Source organism: Camellia sinensis, chromosome 12 (assembly GCF_055761805.1).
Source record: "Camellia sinensis isolate YWXY chromosome 12, ASM5576180v1, whole genome shotgun sequence".
Classification (NCBI taxonomy): domain Eukaryota; kingdom Viridiplantae; phylum Streptophyta; class Magnoliopsida; order Ericales; family Theaceae; genus Camellia; species Camellia sinensis.
In genome coordinates, this window is record NC_138972.1 from 107,715,851 (window position 1) to 107,736,904 (window position 21,054).

General features: G+C 32.1%; 2 protein-coding genes across 2 annotated transcripts; both read left to right on the forward strand.

Moving 5' to 3' along the window:
• The first annotated feature begins 518 nt into the window (after positions 1–518).
• On the forward strand, positions 519–4,222 carry LOC114304709 (protein LIFEGUARD 4). The gene is made up of 4 exons (XM_028249851.2): positions 519–999; positions 1,089–1,202; positions 3,544–3,701; positions 3,823–4,222. The coding sequence occupies exons 1-4, from the start codon at positions 750–752 to the stop codon at positions 4,027–4,029; spliced, it is 729 nt and encodes a 242-aa protein (XP_028105652.1). The 5' UTR covers positions 519–749; the 3' UTR covers positions 4,030–4,222.
• A 3,925-nt stretch (positions 4,223–8,147) lies between these two features.
• Positions 8,148–13,150, forward strand: LOC114304712 (protein LIFEGUARD 4). The gene is made up of 4 exons (XM_028249869.2): positions 8,148–8,731; positions 10,612–10,725; positions 12,502–12,659; positions 12,782–13,150. Exons 1-4 carry the CDS (start codon positions 8,488–8,490, stop codon positions 12,986–12,988), a joined length of 723 nt encoding a protein of 240 aa, XP_028105670.1. The 5' UTR covers positions 8,148–8,487; the 3' UTR covers positions 12,989–13,150.
• The last annotated feature ends 7,904 nt before the right edge of the window (positions 13,151–21,054 follow it).

The following is a 21,054-nucleotide window of genomic DNA, read 5'->3' on the forward strand; positions in this document are numbered from 1 at the left end:
TAATCACAAGACGTCCACACCAACTAATAACTTGTGAGGATTCTGAGGAGCACTGAAGGTCTAGAATGTTCGAGACAGACGATGAGGACCCCGCATATAAGGCATATCCGCTAGAATCTTTACACATGTGTTTGTTCACACGCTTTAAGTACTCACGAAGTAAAATCCAATCACCAATCGACCCTCTCTTTGGGCGCAGGTTAATTTAGTAATTTTTTAATTATTTAATTAAAATGTAAGTTAAAAAAAATTAAAATTGATCTAAGATGTTTTAAAAAAATGTATTTTTTGGCTTATTGATTTATATGGATTGGATTTGATATAATGTATTATAAAAGTGATGTAATTTAAATAAGATGATGTGACTTAAATAGGATAGTGACTTTTGACTTTTTGTATTATTTAATAAATGCCAAACTTAACCTTAATATGTTAGAATAATTTTTTAATTTTCTATGAAAAAATGTGTAAAAAAAAAGAAAAAAAAAAGATAATATTTAATTTTTTTATATAAATTACTAAGTTTTTAACTAATATAATAACTTTTTAATTAAAAAGGAGTTCCCAAACGAGGCGTTAGTTTTAATGACCGCAGACTCCCTATTCCCCAGGCCATCTCTCTCTCTCTCTCTAGAAGCCTTTCAACTCCGGCGAAGAATCAAGAGCTCAGATCCCTAATTTTGTCATTTCGATTTTTTTCTAGGGTTTGATTGTTTGTGAATTGTTGATTTTTTTTTTTTCTTTCGAAGATGTGGCAAGGATCGTACCGGAAAGACGATGTGGAATCGGGTGCGACTCTTCTCTACCCGACGATGCTGGAGTCGCCGGAGCTCCGGTGGGCTTTCATTCGCAAGATTTACTCCATATTGACTCTCCAGTTGCTTCTCACCGTCGCAGTCGCTGCCGTGGTGATCACCGTGCGCCCAATCTCCGTCTTCTTCGCCACCACCGGGACCGGCCTGGCTCTCTATATCGTCCTCATCCTCATGCCTTTCATCGGTAATCGGAATTTATTTGATTAACAAACACGGTGGTGTTTTTGAAGTAATTTTTTATGTTTGATTTTGGTGGTTTTGTGAAATTTGCAGTGTTGTGTCCGTTAGCGTCTTATCATCAGCGACACCCGGTGAATTATTTTCTGCTTGGGCTGTTTACGATTAGTATTGCTTTTGCTGTGGGATTGACTTGTGCTTTTACCAGCGGTAAGCAAAGTTCTATCTGAATTGATGATCAAGTTGGAATTCAATGATGAAACGCTATATTGAAAATGGATATAGGAAGATGAACCAATGTGATCAACCTTGAATTTGGTACTAGTTTTGGGAAGTTGAACCGAAATGAGTGTGAAGTAGAAGGGTTGGAATCCAATTTGATATAACTTTAAATTAAGTTTACGGAATTTATCAAATAAGTAGAGAATTGATTGAGGTCATTCAAAGAGGAAAACCTAATATCAGAAATGAATAAGGGAATATTTGGTAGTCTGGTTTTGCGGAAACCATTATTCTCAATGTGTAATTCTTGGAAGACGGAAATAGTTTGTAAGCTTGAAGATTTTGGAGTGTTGACATTACTAGGATCTTGGCTCATTCTTGGTTGTGGTCTTAGGCTACAAAACAATAATTTACTTGCATAGAAATGATGTTAATGTGGTTTAGATTCATTTTAAATGTGGCGGAGATTTCATCCAAAATGAATCTGAACCCACATTAATTTTTCATTGCACTTTTTTTTAAAAAAAAATTAAATGCATGCGCCATTACTAGATACAAAAAGGTGGTTGTTAATCTCTTATGTCATGATGACACAATAGGCTACATAACAATGAAGCTTAATTGAACTCAGACTTAACTTATCGTAGGGTCTTTCATGCTTTGTTTTACCCCCATTGGCATTATTTATTGAAGTTTGTATGCAGTTAATATTATTCAGGTCCTAAGAATATCTACTACTCAGTAAGTACCCCTGCCCACAACACAAAAAAAAAAGAAGAAATGTTGGTATTTATATCATATCCCGCCAATGCAAACGAAAGTACACCCAAGCACACACATCAAAGAGAAAAAAAACAATTACACATATATTTATGTGGTTCAGCTCAAATTGCCTACATTCACGAGAAAGAGAGCTTCCACTATGAATAAAATAGAGAATACATGTTAGATTTACTCGAATCCCATGTTCAAGGGTAGTTAAGCCCTTACTCACCTGGTGCTCACGGTATTTTTTTTCACCCCTTACATCTCTATTTTTTCTTTCACTGCTCTCTCAATCTCTCATAGAAATCTTATAGTCCACATGACTATTATAATAGTCTATCTACGAGAATATTAGTTCCATACAATTAAATAACCAAATCCTATAAATATTAGGTTTTCGAACTCTACTATCCGAACCCAAATATATGTATAAACCAACTTAATAACTGTATGGGACCCACCTTTATCATATGGGTGGACTAATCCTAACAATCACCCCCTCTACTCACGTAGGGTAAATGTTATATGCACCCTCTCACCTAAATGCCTTGGTTTGTGTGATACACTTCACCTTCACCTAGAAGATGTTGCACCTCCTTGAACCACATTATGCGATAGTGCCTAAGCGTGTCCTTCGTGTTCCTTTGTCTTCATGCTTGAGCCGATGATATCCACTACACCTCCTTGAGATGTCTCTATTGCCACAAACCAAAACCTTCATAGAAAATAAATTTGCGTCCTCGCTTGGTGTACACCTTCTTGTCACGACCTGTCTCAATTTCTATGCTAGAAGCTTCAATTTTTTTTTTTCTTCTTTCTGTACCACCGGGATTTCTTTTTCTTCTGTGTGAATTCTGTATGTGCAGTAACTGTACCATTTGCCAATTGCATTTAGGATTGATAACAAATTGCTCTGATACCACTTGTTAGGATGAATTTATACCATATCTCTCCAACACAAACGAAAGCACACCAACACACACTAAAGAGAAAAAATAATCATACATAGATTTACGCGGTTCGGTTCAAATTGCCTACATTCACGGGAGAGAGAGCTTCCTTCTGTTTCTCTCACCCCTTGCATCTCTAGCTTTCCTCTCACTACTCGCTCAATCGCTCTTAGAGAAACCTTATAGTTCACATGACTATTTATTATAGTTTACCCATGAAAGTACTGGTTCCATACAATTTGGTGACCAAATACGTATTCCTAATAGATTCTAGATTGTACTATCCTAACCCAAATATATGTATAAACCAATCTAATAACTGTATGAGACCTAAATTTATTACATGGATGGACTAATCCTAACAAGAAATAGGTAAAAAGATAAAAATAAAAAGGAGACAGAAATACAACAATCGAAATTATGTGGTGAAATTATCTAGCAGTCTATGGCACTTGGTTTTTGCTTTGATTACTTGGACATTGTCTCTGCAGATGGTAAATATTGGTTTTCTACCTGTTAAATGATTTGAATGAAGTAATAAATAGTAGGGTCTTTCATTGGTTGAGTTGGATGTTTGATTGTTCAAATTATGTGTAATTTCATTTTGGCCACAGCGGAGGTAATTTTGGAATCTGTGATCCTAACAACTGTGGTGGTTGTAAGTCTCACTTTGTACACATTTTGGGCTGCGAAGAGAGGCCATGATTTCAATTTCCTAGGGCCCTTCTTGTTTGGTGCTGTTATGGTGCTTATTCTGTTTGCACTGATTCAGGTAAATGAATATCCATCTTTGCCTTGTCAATAATCTTTTTTGCTTTGGTTTCAACTGCTGAGTCTGCATTTCTTTGTTGAGTTTTGTTGACTTATCAATTCTTGCTTTTATCTTCTTGCAGTCGCTCTTTCCTCTGGGTAAGACCTCGGTTATGATCTATGGTTGTCTGGCATCTATCATATTCTGTGCATACATCATATACGACACCGACAATTTGATCAAGCGCTATACGTATGATGAATTCATCTGGGCTTCTGTAGTGCTGTATCTGGATGTCATCAATCTCTTCCTGTCATTGTTGACTGTTTTCAGAGCTGCAGATAGTTAGGGAGATTCCTCTCTCTCTCTCTCTCTCTCTCCCTCTCTCTCTCTCTTGTATTGTTTGTTGTGAAGTACATAAAAGAGTTGATATGATTAAATTATGTGTTTCCTTGCTGATAAATAGCTGATGGGATGGTGGAGTATGGGATATTTTGCTCTAGTGTAATGAAGTTCAAAGTTCAATACTCTCTTTCCTTTAACTAGTGGTGTTACAGGTGAAATACATGTATGACTTTGGCTTTGTTGGTTTTCCATTGTTCCTTCTCTGCATACAATTGAATATTGCTTAGGTTTTTTTCATTTTTTCTTTTTACTTTATTCCGGAGTAAATGAGAAAAGGTTGTCATAGAGGGCCTTTGTGGAAAATGAAAAGGAACTTATGCCACATGCTATTTATCTATCAATAAATAAATGCAATAATAATTTAGCATATTAATTTTATTGTTTTAATGGAGCACTAATGATATGACAAGGAAGACAAAAAAAAAAAAAAATCAAGATCAAAACATTACATTACAGTGAGGAGAATGCTTGAGAGCACTATATAGGGAGCTCTACGGGAGAGCTTTAATGAGCTGGCTTCTCTAATGATTTGATGGTTGTCTCTGTTTGTTTGTTTGTTTTTGTTTTTGTTTTTTCCTTTACATTTGCAGCTCAGTAGAGCTGTTAGTGTTCTTATTTTTAGAGGTCTCAATCAACTCTTTACAGTGGGTAAGGATCATTACTAGCTCATTCGAGCGATTTTTAGAATTTCAGAATTAGAGTTTTAAATGTATTTTTCAAAAAAATATGTTTAGATGAGATCAAGTGGGGATCATGTACTCTTTTAAATGAGAGTATCAATTTTGAAAAAATTTCGGTGTCATCGAAATGTTTTTGGTAAATTGTGCTTGTTGACCACCCAGTTCACCACACGGTTTGGGACGGATTTTGTGAATTTTATTTTTGGGATTTGCTGGTTAATTTTATTCATTTTAACTGGAAGGTCTTACCAATTAGTAAACTTATCGAGCTAGTTCATTTGATCATTCATGTATATGAGATTGATTATTTTTTCTTTATCTGCAAGATTAATTTTTATTTTTTCTATTGAGTTATATTTTTATTTATATATACATATATTGATTGTGGTGCTTTGTGTTTGTTTGTGTTGGGTTTGTAAATATATATTATTGTTTTTTCATATATAGTTAATTGTTTGGTTTTATGTAATTCTTATGTGTAAATAAGTTTGACGATGAACAAATAAATAAATTACCAACCGGTAAAAAATTGTAAGATAAGGTGGAATTGATCCTGATTTTTTTTTTTTAATTTTTAAAACACGATCCTTATCTTCCATTTAACCAACAAGTAATCCTACATGTGAAATTTCTTATTATTATTGGTTGCTGGCAATATTTAATCCAATCTCAAATCCAAAATATTGGAGATCCTCACCATGAAATAAATTAAAATTTGCAAAGTATTGGTCCCTTCCTTTTACTTCAAGATTAAGGCACCAAAGGATCAATCAAGAGATGTTAAAAAAGGTCAAATGATTTGTCAATAGAAAATTTATACAAAAAAAGGAATAAAAAATCTATGGTATTTAAAAATATATATATATATATATATATATATGAGGATAATGGTAAGCTTTGACTGAAAATAAAAGAACTGTAAGAAGTTACATTTTGTACAAAAATTATTTGAATATGATTATTCTAAAACGTGATTCTGGTCTCGTGATCTAGTGTCTAGAATGGATTAGAATATGCATGTGATCAAGCAATTTTTTATAAAGACTACCAGGTCAGATATTCATTTATGAAATTTTTCGGCCAAAAAGATATTATCTGTCCAAAAGGGACAATTATTTGTTCAAAACTTATTAATTGGTCTATTTGTTCAAATGTTATCTATCGGTGTCATCTATTTGTTAATTATTTGTTCAGATCTCACTTATGTATACATGTGTCACCTATCTATTTAAGTATTTGTTTAATGTTTTCTATTTGTCCGTTATCGCCACCAGCTGCAGCTGCCATTGCCACCAACGATTTCCAACGACTTTTTTAACTACTTTTTCAGCTAACTTTTTTGGCGCTGATGACTTTTCCGGCGACATTTCAACATGCATTTTTATCATTAAAAAAAAAAAATTAAACCGCAGACCAAATAACATGTGGCTCATAAGAATGAATTTTTGACCAATTAACCTTTTTGATAATTTATTTTAACAAGAATTACATTTCACACGGGAAAAAGAAAAAAAAAAAAAAACAACGTATAAATATGATTGTGCCACTTTTCCATCAAAATCTCACATTCTAAAAAGATTATTAATCATTTAACACTAAAAAATAATTATAATGCCGATAATATTAAAAAAAAATTTCATTATTTTATAAAAAATTCACACAATTTCTTCTTCCACAATTCCTCTAATGAGATGGAAAGACAGAATGTACATAAGAAGAGTTTTGAGGAATTATTTAAATGTGAGTTAGTTTTTTAAATTTTACTCATCACATTATTTAAAGAAAAAGAAATTATGTGGATAAATAATCTTTCATAAAAAAAAATTGTAGCAAAACTAAACACTTAAATAGAATTTGACACAAAATCTCATTACTACTTTATTAGTGATGAAATTTCCAAAATTAGTATATTTTCCATCCAATCCAAACATAGAACCAATCCATCTGAAAAAATAAATAAATCCAAACGTAGAAAGGATCAATCGGAATGAATCTATAACCCTCATGTGTCCAAGTTAAAAGGGTAAATTAGCTCTTGTCCTTTTTATGTTTAGTTATTTTTTATATTTTGATTTTTAAATTTTATTTATTTTTTATGATAGTTGTTTTAATTTTTTTTTCAATTTATTTTTAAAGTTAATTTTTATTCAAAATTAGACAAAATATTACGATAAATGTCACATAATATAAAAAGGGTAAATTACAAATACAAATCTTGAGATTTGTTTAAAGTACAAATTACCCTTTGTGGTTTGAAAAATTACAAATACCACTTTGTTAATATTTTTTTATTTAATAGAATTAACTAAAAAAATAAAATTCATAATTGCTCTTATATACAATAATAAAATTATCTAAATTATTAATTGAAACATATTTCTAACATCATTAAAAATTGTTAATTAATTTGATGATTTATTAATAAAATGAGCGATTTGTTATGAAATTAGAAACCTAAGGGGGTGAAATGTAATTTTCAAAATCACTAGGGACGATTCGTATTTCAATCAAACCTCAAGGGATGTATTTATAATTTATTGTATAAAAAATAAGGAGAATTACTTGATAGTGGAACATAGGAAAAAAATTACAAAAACATGAGAGGTGCAAGTGAATCTGTAGTGGGGTACAAGTGAAAAACTATACCCCTCTATGTTTGTGTATTTTTTCACTGTCCAATTCTTCCTAAAAAATATATTATTATATTATGATTTAAATTTGTATCAAAAGTGTAAAGTATATAGAATAAAATATTTTTATAACACATGACCATTAATGTATCATTTTCTATTTAATTTTTAACGAAAGTGAACTTAGTAAATTAACTTTACTAAGACCATCTCCAACGGTTCATCAAATCTGGTATCAAATTCAAAATTTAATGAAAAAGTCACTTTTTTTAGCTCCAACGGTTTCACCAAATCGATATCAAATCCAGAATTCAACAAATCTTTTACCAAAATGAGAACAGGCGAAGCATTTTACCAAATCACTGTTCCTAACCGTTGGGAGAGACCAACCGGTCGATCGCCTAAAGGTTCAAACGGTTCGAAGAAAAGGTTCAAACAGTAAAAAAAAAAAAAAAAAAAAAAAAAAAAAAAAAATTTGCCTAACCGGTAGACCAAAAGGTTCAAAAAGTTCAAAAAAAAAAAATCAAAAAAAAAAAAAAAATTTTCGCTTAACCGGTCGACCAACCGGTTGTCCCCGGCACAAATTTGATGAAAGTACACCGTTGGAGCGAGTGGTATCAAATTTGGTAAAATGGATTATTTTTGACTCAAATTTGATGAAAAATTTAATTCACCGTTGGAGATGCTCTAAGTGAGGCAAAAATAACTTTAAAGATCAAAATAAAAAAATGAAAGGGTAATTTATTCCAGTTAAAAAGGTAGTTTCATCTTCCTCTAGCGTCGATCCTACACAAATTCTCGCGTGCACCGTACGCGTCGCAACCAGTCACGAAGTTTGTATTCGATCCCCTCCATCTACAGACAATTATTTCTCTCCCCCTCCCTCCAAATCCCACCAAAAACTGAAATAACTGCCAATTCTCTCTCTCTCTCTCTCCCTCTCTGTGAAAATTCTCTTTACCACAAACAGACAATCATCGAACTAAACCCTAACCAGGAAGGACCAACAGTTTTTCAAAATTTAATTCGATTGGATTTGAGATTGCGAGATTGATCTCATCGAAATCCATTTTGGATTGTATCGACTAGAAGATGTGGCAAGAGCGGAAAAACGATGTGGAATCTGGAAATAGGCAGTTGTACCCGACGATGTTGGAGAGTCCGGAGCTCCGGTGGGCATTCATTCGCAAGATTTACTCGATCCTCGCCTTTCAATTGCTCCTCACCGTTGCTGTTGCCTCCGTCATCGTCTTTGTCCGCCCAATCGCCGTCTTCTTCGTCACAACCACCGCTGGCCTCATTCTCTACATCGTCCTCCTCATAACCCCCTTCATTGGTACCCTTTTCCATCAACATTTTTCTTTTCAAATTAAAACCTTTTAATTTGATTGTATTTAAACTATACATTTCTTATCATTTTGTTTGAGCAATTGATTTTTGTTCAATACTTAATGTTCCAACTTTTGATTTTTGTTTAGAAATTGATATTTGAATGGTATGAATGGTTGGTCATTCAAAGTTTTAATTTTTGTCAATTTCATTCTTAAATTTTTTTAATTTGAGTCGATTTGATTTGAATCAAACTGTTTATCTAAATAGTTAACGAAATAATAATAAAATATACATAAGATTACTAAAGTATGTATTCGTGTCATTTGGTCCTTAAATTTTTTAATTTTGTTAGTTTGGTCGCGAAACTTCTTCGAAGAGGATGAAGCATAAACTTACAATATTAAGGGATGAAATTGATGAAAATGAAAATCTATTGATCTAAATGACACGAAACATTTATTTTAGAGACTAATTGAAAATTTTAATCATTCCATTCAATGACGAAGTCAGAAATTTAATATAAGAGACATCTATTAATTACAATCTCAATCAATAACAATAACATAATAATATTTTTTCGAGCTAATCCCTAATGCTAACACAAACAACAACAACAAACCAAAATTTTTAATTTTAGGGGTTGTTTGGGGTGTCCCAAATAAGTACACTTTTTGTCTTTTTGAATTAAAAAATTGAGGAAAAAAATATGAATGTTTGGGTTAACTTTTTGACTTTTTATAGAAAAATGTGTATTAAAAAATTGTATAAATTAGTGTGTAGGGAAAAATTAAGATTGAGAGTTGTGCAGCCGTAATTTTTGACTTTTGGTGAATAGTGATAACTTTTTAACTTTTTGAGTAATTTTTTGACTTTTTGGCAACTTGCCAAACTTAGCCTTAATATAAATCATCATCAATCAAAATTCATAATTTTAGCATTTCAAAATCTCTTATTTTATCATAAATAATAACAAATAATTTTTTTTTTACAAAATCAAAACTTAACAAATAACTATAAATTAATACTCATAATTTTTATTTAAAAGTAAAAAATAATAAATAAAGGCACTTGTAAACAACGAAGAGAAGACACCAAGGTTGCTGTGTGGTTCCAAATTTGTGTTGTGTGATCCCAATCTGGTGAATCACGAGTCAGTAAATTGCAAAATAATAAAAAGAAACAAAATAAATACGGAGACACTTAACCAGTACTATGAATAAATAAAAAAATAAAGAACTTCATATACTTTTAAAGTAATAGAGATCCTGCCGGCTGTCATTGAAAGCCTTGCCTAACAAGTCTTTTGTGTGTGTGTGTGTGTGTGTGTGTGTGTGTGTGTGTGTGTGTGTGTGTGTGAGAGAGAGAGAGAGAGAGAGAGAGATTAACTCTTGCCCAGCAAGTTAAGAATTAAAACAAAAAAGAAAAGAAAAAAAAGTCAAGACTTTGGAAATTGGGGGAGGGGGGAGGGGCTATATTAGTGTTTATCAGTGTTTAGCTGGGAGTCTAGGACCCAATAATTTTTTTTGGAAAAGTCAGGATGTGGGATGTCAGTGTTTGGTTTGGAGCTGTGTGTGAGCGTTTAGCTAAGACTAAAAAAAAAAAAAAATGGCAAGGGACACGTGACCCCCTGGTCCTTTATTGTCTCCGCCCCCGATTCCATTAACGATTTAAACGATCGTTTAGAATTGGACTAATTTGGCTGAAATTGAGAACTTCAGAGACAATTGACAAAATTAAAATTTGAAGGGCCGAAGTGACACCAAACATACATTTAGTGGCCGTAAGTGTATTTTATCCTTTTTAATTACTTGACGCTTCTTGTGTCTCTTTTTTGATCATGTGTTTGATGTATTTGTTCTGTTTTTGGATTGAATACTGTTGCAGCTTTGTGCCCGTTGTATTACTATCATCAGAAACATCCATTGAACTTTTTTCTCCTCGCGCTGTTCACAATTACTCTTGCTTTTGGTGTGGGATTGTCATGTGCGTTTACCAAGGGTAAGCACCGTTTCATTCTTCATTTTCTCCTCGAATTTTTGTTATGAACAAGAAAAAAAACATGTTTCTTTGTTAGTATATGGATTCAAGGCATTTTCAAAAGTAGAGGGAAAAATAGTATTGAATGTGTTAGTGTATGATTAGCTTTAGCATGTTAGTGTATGATTGTAAATAGCTTTAGCACTTTATCTTTTATAATGTAAATTCCACATTCTCTCTATAAAGAGAGTGCATTCTCTTTGTAAGAAATATACAATCACAGACAAACTACAATTCAGTCTCTCTCTCTCTCTATCAAACTATTGTTTTAACATATTGAGATTGATTGTCATTTCATTCGCCAGCATGTTGCCTGTGGTACTGTTCATCTTCTCTCTATTGCTTCAGTCGATCAACCCGCTGATATCTTCACTAAGGCTCATCCTCCTGGCCGCTTCACTGATCTTGTTTCCAAACTCAACTTGGTTGATGCTTTCCCTCCTTGAGTTTGCGGGGGGATGTTAGTGTATGATTAGCTTTAGCATGTTAGTGTATGATTAGCTTTAGCATGTTAGTGTATGATTGTAAATAGCTTTAGCACTTTATCTTTTATAATGTAAATTCTTTATGCTTTTGGTGGGCATCCAATGCATCACATTCTCTCTATAAAGAGAGTGCATTCTCTTTGTAAGAAATATACAATCACAGACAAACTACAATTCAGTGTCTCTCTCTCTCTCTATTCTCTCTCTCTCTATCAAACTATTGTTTTCAGAATGAATATTTAGGAAGTGGTACCCAAATTGTGAAAACCTGGATTAGGTTTTTAGATATTTAGCGCATTGGTCATAGGTATTTGGAAGGATATATAAAGCAATAATTTTGGAAATAACACTGGATGCCCTGTTTGTCATTTTAATCTTTAGACTAGTGTGCTCTCTAATTTAATGTAAAAGGAATTCCTGCTACAAAATGCAGGAAATTTGGAGACGTGGTTTTGCTTGAATGACCATTTTGAAATTGTAATCTGAAACATAGCTGTAGTTAGTTTTGTAATGTTGATTATTTATTATCAGATAAGCTAGAGCCTGCACCGATTGACCACAAAAATTTCAACTCTCTTTCTCCAGCCCTATGAAAAATGGAAAAATTCAGGATTTTGGTTTTATCAAGATATGAGATCATTTTTGGCTGTTTCAGATGGTGGAAAAAAGATTGTTGTCTAGTTGCACAGAAATCATTTTTTTTTCTTTTCTTTATTGCTTTTATATCATTTATATCATTAGTATTCAGCTATTTATTTGAAAATAAAATATATGTATGCAGTTCTAAGGGACAAAGGTAAAAGGGCTTTCTTTTAGTACCTTGGTGCTTGTCATAGCTATTTTGATTGTTTTAATCCTGCCTATAATAAAGTCATCGTATGAAGTAGAATTAACATAAGTGAAATTGATAAAACCTCAAATTTGGTTAAGCAAATTTCTCCAATGGTCACAAATATTCCTAAGATACATTCAATAATCCTGATATTAAGTTGAGAGTGGTGGTCATTTCAAAGAGAAACATAATGCTAGTATGAATGTAGGGTTTGAAAACCCAGTGAATTGGATTTGCTCTATTATCATTATCCATTATTATTTTGATCATCTGGATCTTGTTTCTAGATCTAGAGTGTTTGTTTTCAGAAATATGGCTTCAGCAGTCTGTTGGGCATCATTTTGAATCAAGTAATGCATGGGAGTGTCTCTGTTTGTTTGTTTTATTGTTCTAAGTATATGTAATTTCGATTGACTACAGGGAGGATCATTTTGGAAGCTGCAATTCTAACAACTGTGGTGGTTGTGAGTCTCACTCTGTACACATTCTGGGCTGCAAAGAGAGGCCATGATTTCAACTTCCTTGGACCTTTCTTGTTTGGTGCTCTTCTTGTGCTTATGGTCTTTGCATTGATTCAGGTATAAAGATTGATGTCTTTGCTTTGGTTTCTTTTGTTCTTTCTGGGTAAAGAGCGTATTTCTTTATTTGGATTTCTTCTTGTTGGATGTGAATGTAAATTCTTGATTTTCTCTTATTTCAGATTCTCTTTCCTCTGGGTAAGATCTCAGTAATGATCTATGGGGGCCTAGCTGCACTCATATTCTGTGGGTATATTGTTTACGATACTGACAATCTGATCAAGCGCTACTCTTATGATGAATACATTTGGGCTTCTGTATCGCTGTATCTCGATGTCATTAATCTCTTCTTAGCGTTATTAACTATTCTCAGAGCGGCAGATGGTTAGGTGGATTTCACCGTCCTGCCTTCTCCTCACCTTACCATCTCATTCCCCCCCCCCCCCTGGAAAACATACATAGATAGATGTGTGATCCAAGTCCATCTAAGTTTCTGTAGTATTTCTACACATTAATTGTATTTAAATGTAACAGAAGAAACTAACACTCTCTCTCTCTCTCTCTTCCAGCGTTTGATTGGGCACCCTTTTGACATAAAAAGGAAACCCAGATTTGCATCCAACAAAGTTAAATAACAAAGCCAACTAAATATGGTTGTACAAAAGCAAAGCACACACATGGTGTCTGAATCTAGGACATGTAACATGTCAATGTCCTTGCTCAACACGGCATTCTTTTCCTCAAGGTTTGTCCTTTGACAGCTCCAAAACCTACGTTTACAAAAGCATAACCACATGGTTGTACCGATTTTGCTTACATTGATTCTAATGGTTTTACATTTTAGTTAATTGATTTGGAGCTAGAAAATTGATGATTTCCAATGAACCAATTTTGTTCAATTTTGACCCTGCCGGTTGCTGTCTTTAACCCAAAGTCCCTAACACTGCTCTCCTTGCTTAGAATCAAGTTTTTGGTGCAAAAGTTATGTGATGGTGTAGATCACACCACTTCATTATTTGGTCAAGCCACTTATCACATCTGATGTGATATCCACCATGTGATGATATGAAAAAGTTTGGGACTCACAATTTAGGACCCTCATAACTCCCAAATGTGTGTGATTGTGTTTTTGTTTTTTTTTTTTATAATTTTTTTCTTTCCTCTCTCTTACCTAAGATGATGTAGGGGTCGTGAGGATGGAATTTTTGTAGGGTTTCAATCATTGCTCTGTGATCATATTGATAAAAGATTAGAACCTATCATTGATGACTCATTGATGACCATAATCGATAAAAATCAATCAGTGTGTTTGGTTTCAGTTTTCTAAATTCAATTTTTTAAAAATTGAGTTTTTTTTTTTTATTTTTCGTGTTTTTTTGTTTTTAGTAAATATTTTTAGAATTTTAAGTAACTTTTTTTTTTTTACTTTTTTAAATGCATCTTACTTAGATGTATTTAAATAGTAAAATATTTGTGAAAAAATATTTTAAAAAATTAATAAATACAAAAAAATACAAAAAAAAAATGTACTTAATTTTTATATATATTTTTTTTGTATTTTTGGTAGTTAGTGAATTTTTTAATATAAAAAAATTACTTAAAATATTAAAAAAATTTAGGAAAAACAAAAAGTATGAAAAATGAAAAAATAATTTTTTTTGAAAAATAAATTTTAAAAACTGAAATCAAACCGAGGGCGTGATTTTAATCACTTCCATGTTCAATTGCAAAGTGTACCACTGCCATCGCACTTTAGGATACTACTTTGCACATGCTTTTAAAAACATACCGTGTTTGGTTTGAGTTTTTAAAGTTAAGTTTTTTAAAAATTGAATTTTTTAGTTTTTATATTTTTTTATTTTTAGTAAATATTTTTAAAATTTTAAATATTTTTTTTTATCTTTTTAAGATGCACCTTATTTAGATGTATCTAAAAAGTAAAAAATTTGTGAAAAAATATTTTTAAAAATTAATAAACACATAAAAATATAAAAAATGTACTGAATTCTTGTATTTTTTTTTTTTATATTTTTGGTATTTAGTGAATTTTTAAAAGGTTTTTTCAATTTTTTTTTACTTTTTATGTATATTTATGTTAGGTATGTCTAAAAATTAAAAAAATTCAATAAAAAAAAATACGAAAAATAATAAAATAGAATTTTTTGAAAAATATTTTTGAAAAGTGGTAACCAAGCATAGTGATAAGCTTCCTGTAAACAGGCATTTAAGCCTTTCTATTTTTTCAATTTCTAATGTGGGAAGGAATATAAGCCTTTCCATTTCTTCCCTTTCTCATAGGAGATCTATATCTATTTATATATTATATAAAAAAAAAAAATTAATAAAGAATCGTATGAGAGTTTCAATATTTTATATTAATTATTTTAATTTTAAATAATTAAAACAATTTCATTTGGTTAGCTTTTATTTAATCATATAAAATTAAAATTCTAATTAATTTATGATTTATTTGATAATCTCGCATCGGGAATCTTGTACTCCTATTTAATATTGTAGTGTTATGCATGTTTCAATTCAAAATAGTTTAAATTTAAAAATTTTAATTAATTAATTTTTGTGTAAGTTGGTTAATCTTTTGATCTAGCCAATTAGGTTGAATCATTTTTGATTTGACTGATTCGTTGGTTTAACTATAATTTTAGTGATTTTTTCAAAATATATTGATTAGATTTGTTTGATTCGAAATAAACTAAAAACTGCTTGATTAGAAATAAACTTCCCGCCTAAATAATTATTGACTTTTATTTTCAATTCCACATAGAAAAAAGAAAGAAAGAATGAGTTGTTTCAGTTATAAAAAGTGAACCTTTATAGTGTAGTGTTGTGCATTCTTCAATTCAAGACAGCTTAAATTTTAAAATAAAATTAAAATAATATTTAAAAGTTTTAATTGATTAATTTTTGTATAAGTTGGTTGGCCATTGGACTTAATTGACTAGTGGAATCATTTTCGATTTAAATGGTTCGTTGATTTAATCGCAATTTCTCATACTGATTTTTCTAATTTTAATCAATTAAAAAAAAAATTATTGGTTAGTTTCCATTTAACCATATAAAAATAAAAATCTAGTTAGTTTATGATTTATTTTATAATCCCACATCGAGAGAAGAAGGAAAAAGTGCGTTGTTTCACTTATATAAAGTAAATTTTATACTTCAATTTAAGACAATTTAATATTATAGTGTTATGCATAGTTCAGTTCAAGACAATTTAAATTTTAAAATAAAAATTCAAATAAGTCTATGATATAATTTATTTTATAATCTACATCGGGAGAAGAAGAAAAAAATGAGTTATTTCACTTATATAAAGTGAGTTTTAGACTCCCATTTAATGTTGGGATATTGTGTATATTTTAGTTCAAGACAGTTTAAATTTTAAAATAAAATTTGAAAGTTTTAATTAATTAATTTTTGTATAAGTTGGTTGGTCTTTTGACTTAGTCGATTAGGCTAAATCATTTTCAATTTGATTGATTCACTGGTTTAATCGCGATTTTAGCAGTTTTATCAAAATATATTGGTTAGATTTGTTTGATTCGAAATAAACTAAAGATTGAACAACTGATTGTTTGATTAGAAATAAATTTCCCACTTAAACAATTGTTAAATATTATTTTACAATTCCACGTCAGGAGGGGAAAAAAAAAAAAAACTGAGTTGTTTCCCTTATATAAAATGAACCTTATGCTCCTATTTAATATTGTAATATTGTACATATTTCAATTCAAAACAGTTTAAATTTTAAAATTAAAATAAATTTTAAAAGTTTTAATTAATTAATTTTTATATAATTTGATTGGTCTTTTAACCAAACCGATTAAGCTAAATTATTTTTTGTTTGACTGATTCACTAGTTTAACCGCGATCTTAGTGATTTTATCAAAATATATTGGTTAAATTTGTTTAATTCGAAATAAACTAAAGATTGATCTAATTAAATATTAAATGATTGATATTATTTGATTCGAAATAAACTTCCCACCCAAACCATTGTTAATTTTTATTTTACACAATTTCAAATCGGAAAAAGAAAGAAAAAATAAGTTATTTCAATTATATAAAGTAAACATATGCTCTCATTTAATATTGTAACATTGTACATGTTTCAGTTAAAAATAATTTAAATTTTAAAATAAAATAAAATATAAATGTTTTAATTAATTAATTTTTGTATAAATTGGTTAGTCTTTTAATCGATTTTAACGATTTTATCAATATATGTTATTTTATTTCTAAAAGGTATGTTTAAATTTTATGACAAACTTTAACATAGAATAAACTAAAATTAAAAATTTATAAGATGAAATTTATTTTTATTTTATCATAAATATAATTTTCTAAAGTTATTCTATTTTTTTTTCATATTTACCAACTAAATTATAACACTATTTCTTATTGTGAATTTAAAATATACAATTAATAACAGAACAATTGCAATATATATTCTAATATAATGGTTAAAATATAATTCATTCTAAATTATTTTTTATACTTTTAAATAAATTTTAGGGTTTTTTTTTTTTTAAGATCCCTCGTATTAAGATTTTATAGCATAAAGGACATCTAATATTTTCATAATGTCTAAGGTCCCTTAAGTTGGTCCAGAGAAAATTAGTCTAGAGAAAATTCACGTTACAGAGAAAATTGGTCCAGAGAAATTCTGAGAAGAATTTTTCTGGACTTTCTAGAGAAATTTTGAAAATTTCTCCAGACAACGTAGCAACCCTTTCTTCAAGCAATATTTGCTCTTGCTGGAAATCCAGAGAAAGTTGGAAAAGAAGAGGTTGCCAAATTTCTCTGGACAACATTGAGGACTAGTTCAATCCAAACCAGAGAATTTCTCTAGATCAACACAGAGAAATTTCAGTTCAAACCATAGAATTTCTTTGGACCAATCCAAAGAAAATTCAGTTTAAACCAGAGAATTTCTCTAGACCAACCCAAAGTAATTTCAGTTCAAATCAAAAAATTTCTTTTGACCAATCCAGAGAAATTTCAGTTCAAAGTAGAGAGAGAAAATCATTTCATTGAGTGAATAAGCAACAATAGCAACATATATATATATATATATATATATATTAAAATGTGTTTTTGTACAAAGAGAAATCAATTAATGAAGAAAATAAACCATGAGCACAGAATCCTGCTTTGTTAAGACTGCGAGCACTCGAAGACAAATATCATGATAACAAAGAATATAATCCTCTTCACGCATTTCACATAGCCCCCAACCACATAGGTTTTGAAGATCACCCCATCATGATTCACAAACTCTTGCAACTCAGAAAAGCTTCTCGCCAATCCAAAAAATAGGACATAAAAGAAATATGACACACAAGATATTTTACTCTCAATGCAATTTAACAAGTATTTTGGTTTGTATTAAAGACATACTGGTCGAGCAACACATGTAAATTCATAAATTGTATCTCCCGTAAGAACCAGAGATTATATTACAACCCTTCATTCCCCTTGATCCGAGCAGACTTCTTATTCTTCTTTCTTCTGGGAGCACCGACAGCACCAGGGTCCACTAACGGGCCAGACCAAGTTTGGATGGATGGTTTTGAATAAAAGAAATTCATGGAACTGAATGGGACATCAGGAGGGTCAAACGCTAGATCTATGTGATGTGGACATCTTGTGCGATTTCACACTCCTATCGACGACCAAAGGGTGAACTCGAGCGTGAGTGAACCATCGACAGAACCGTGTGTCCGGTGGAGGTCTGATTTGGTGATGATCTCCCTCTCAGAGCGTCGGCAAATTCAGGGGGAAGCTGAGGTTCTAGAGTTTCTGAGATATATATAAATAATATATATATATATATATTTGTGTATGTATTCTAGAGAGAGAGAGAAAGAGAGAGAAGTGGGAAGCTGAGGTTCTAGGGTTTCGGAGAGAGAGACAGAGGAAGTGCTGCTCTGCAATAGAGGAGGAGAGACAAAGAGTCAAATTTCTCTTTATATGTTTAGGGACCTTAGACATCAAAAAATAATTTTGTAGATCTTTTCCATTATGAAAAGTGGAAGAGGAACCCTAGACTAATTTTCCTTAAATTTTATGTTATTATTTAATTTTAAAATTAATTTTAATTATTTATTTAGCCCGCGCATTACACTGTTCACATACTAGTTCATATATAAGAATAAAGGCTGGCACCCCCCAAAAAAGTAAACCTAATTTTGAAAACTCCCCAAAATTATAAATGAATACTATTAAAGACTCTTCAACCATCACTCTTGATTTACCCACCCACACAAATGTTGCCGGTATTGAGTCTAAATTAGTTGACTTCCATACAAATCAACAATTAATATGCAACACTCAACATCATTAGAGATATATTTATTTAAGAATGATGTTTCAAGCGTCACAAACATTATATATATCCCACATTGCCACAAATCTATTGTTAAAACCTATCACCTACTTCACCCACTTAAACCTACTCCACTAAACCTAACCCACTACACCACTACCACCTCACCTACTCCACTAAACCTAACCCACTACACCACTACCACCTCCACTTCACCTACTCCTTACCTACTACACACTCACCCTCTTCTATATATAGGAATCATGAATCATTGTAATAAACAGAACATTAATATCAATCAATAATACAATTCTCTATTTCTCTTTATACATTAAATTTTCTACATGGTATCAGAGCAAGGTTAAGCACTTAGTATTTTTCGCTTCACCGGCGGGCGGCAATCTCGCCTTGGCCGCCCGCCGGACCTCAACCTAATCTGCTAGAATTTTCTACACATACCTTGAAATTTCTTCGAGTCCACCACCACTGCCCCTCCTCTCACTGTTGTCCTCCCATACACCACCGTCTCGGTCGTCTTCATCTACAATGTTGCAGTGAAGGATCTCAAGCGTGGCTTTGTTGCATCCAACTCAAAGGATGATCCAGCCAAGGAAGCTGCAAATTTCACCTCCCAGGTTATTATTATGAATCACCCGGGTCAGATTGGTAATGGGTATGCTCCAGTTCTTGACTGCCACACCTCCCACATTGCTGTCAAGTTTGCTGAGATTGATCGTCGATCTGGCAAGGAGATTGAGAAGGAGCCCAAGTTCTTCCGTGAACATGCTCTCCTTCCTTTTACTCTTGGAGTGAGGCAGATGATTTGCTGCTGTAACAAGATGAATGCTACCACTCCTAAGTACTCAAAAGCAAGGTATGATGAAATTGTGCAGGAAGTCTCTTCCTATCTGAAGAAGGTTGGTTACAACCCTGACAAAATTCCTTTTGTCCCCATCTCTGGTTTTGAGGGTGACAACATGATTGAGAGGTCCACCAACCTCGATATGATTACACAGCCCAAGAGGCCATCAGACAAGCCTCCTCTTCTCCACATTCTTGATAACACCAACAGCAACAGTTTGACGCATTTATTAGAGAAAAGGTCCAAAGGCAGCTCCTGTCAAAGCTGATGCTCAGCAGGCTGTACCACCTATTGAAGTGCCAGCACTATCCTTGCACATGGGGGGCACCCACTGATTTCTTTATTGTTTTCTTTTACTCACCCATGTGACCCACGATGCAACCTATACTTTTTCTTTTCATTACACTCTTGTTCCCCACTTTCTTTATTATATATATATATATCTCTTTTTATTATATTATATTAAAAAAAAAAAAAAAAAAAAAATCTTCATCTCTCCTCCGTTTGATTTCCAACTCCATTATTTTTATTTTTATTTATTTTCTCCAAACCACTTTCTTTATTTCCTCCATCTTTCATTTTTTGATTTCAAATATATTTTTATTATTTTTTCTTTATTTTTCTTTCACATTTTTTTTAATCTTTTTCCAACTCCCTTCATACCATATAGCTTTGCACACCAAATCATATTTTATTCATCTCAGGGATTAACCCCGATCACAATTTTACACAAAAAAAAAAAAAAAAAAAAAAAAAAAAACCAACAAACAAACAAACCACCACAACACACCCGCACCCACAGTGGGATTTTTCTTCTCTACTCTGCTGCAGGTCTCTTCTTCCTGCTTTTCTCTTGGGTGTCCCTTACCGGCACTGCCTCCATACTTCCCACTCCACTAGGCACGATCACTACTCCCTGCTCCTCCACTGCAGCAAATGGCGGCCCTCCAAATCGGAACATCACGGTGGCCTTCCGCTTCAGCTCCTTGTTTTCTGCCTTTAGCACACTTATCTCTGCTCGCGCATCCTTATACATGCGTTGGAGCAGAGCCAGCTGGGAGTTTAACTGTTGCACCTCATTTGTCCTGCTCTGCAGCCGGTGCGACAAGTTTGTGACCGCAGTCATGGTTTCCACACATGACTTCAGAGTATACTGATTGGCCTCAATATCAGTTTGCACCGCCATTTTTTGCTCCACCGACCGCATCGGAAAGTTCAACGGAGCAAACACAGAGGTGTTTGGTTGA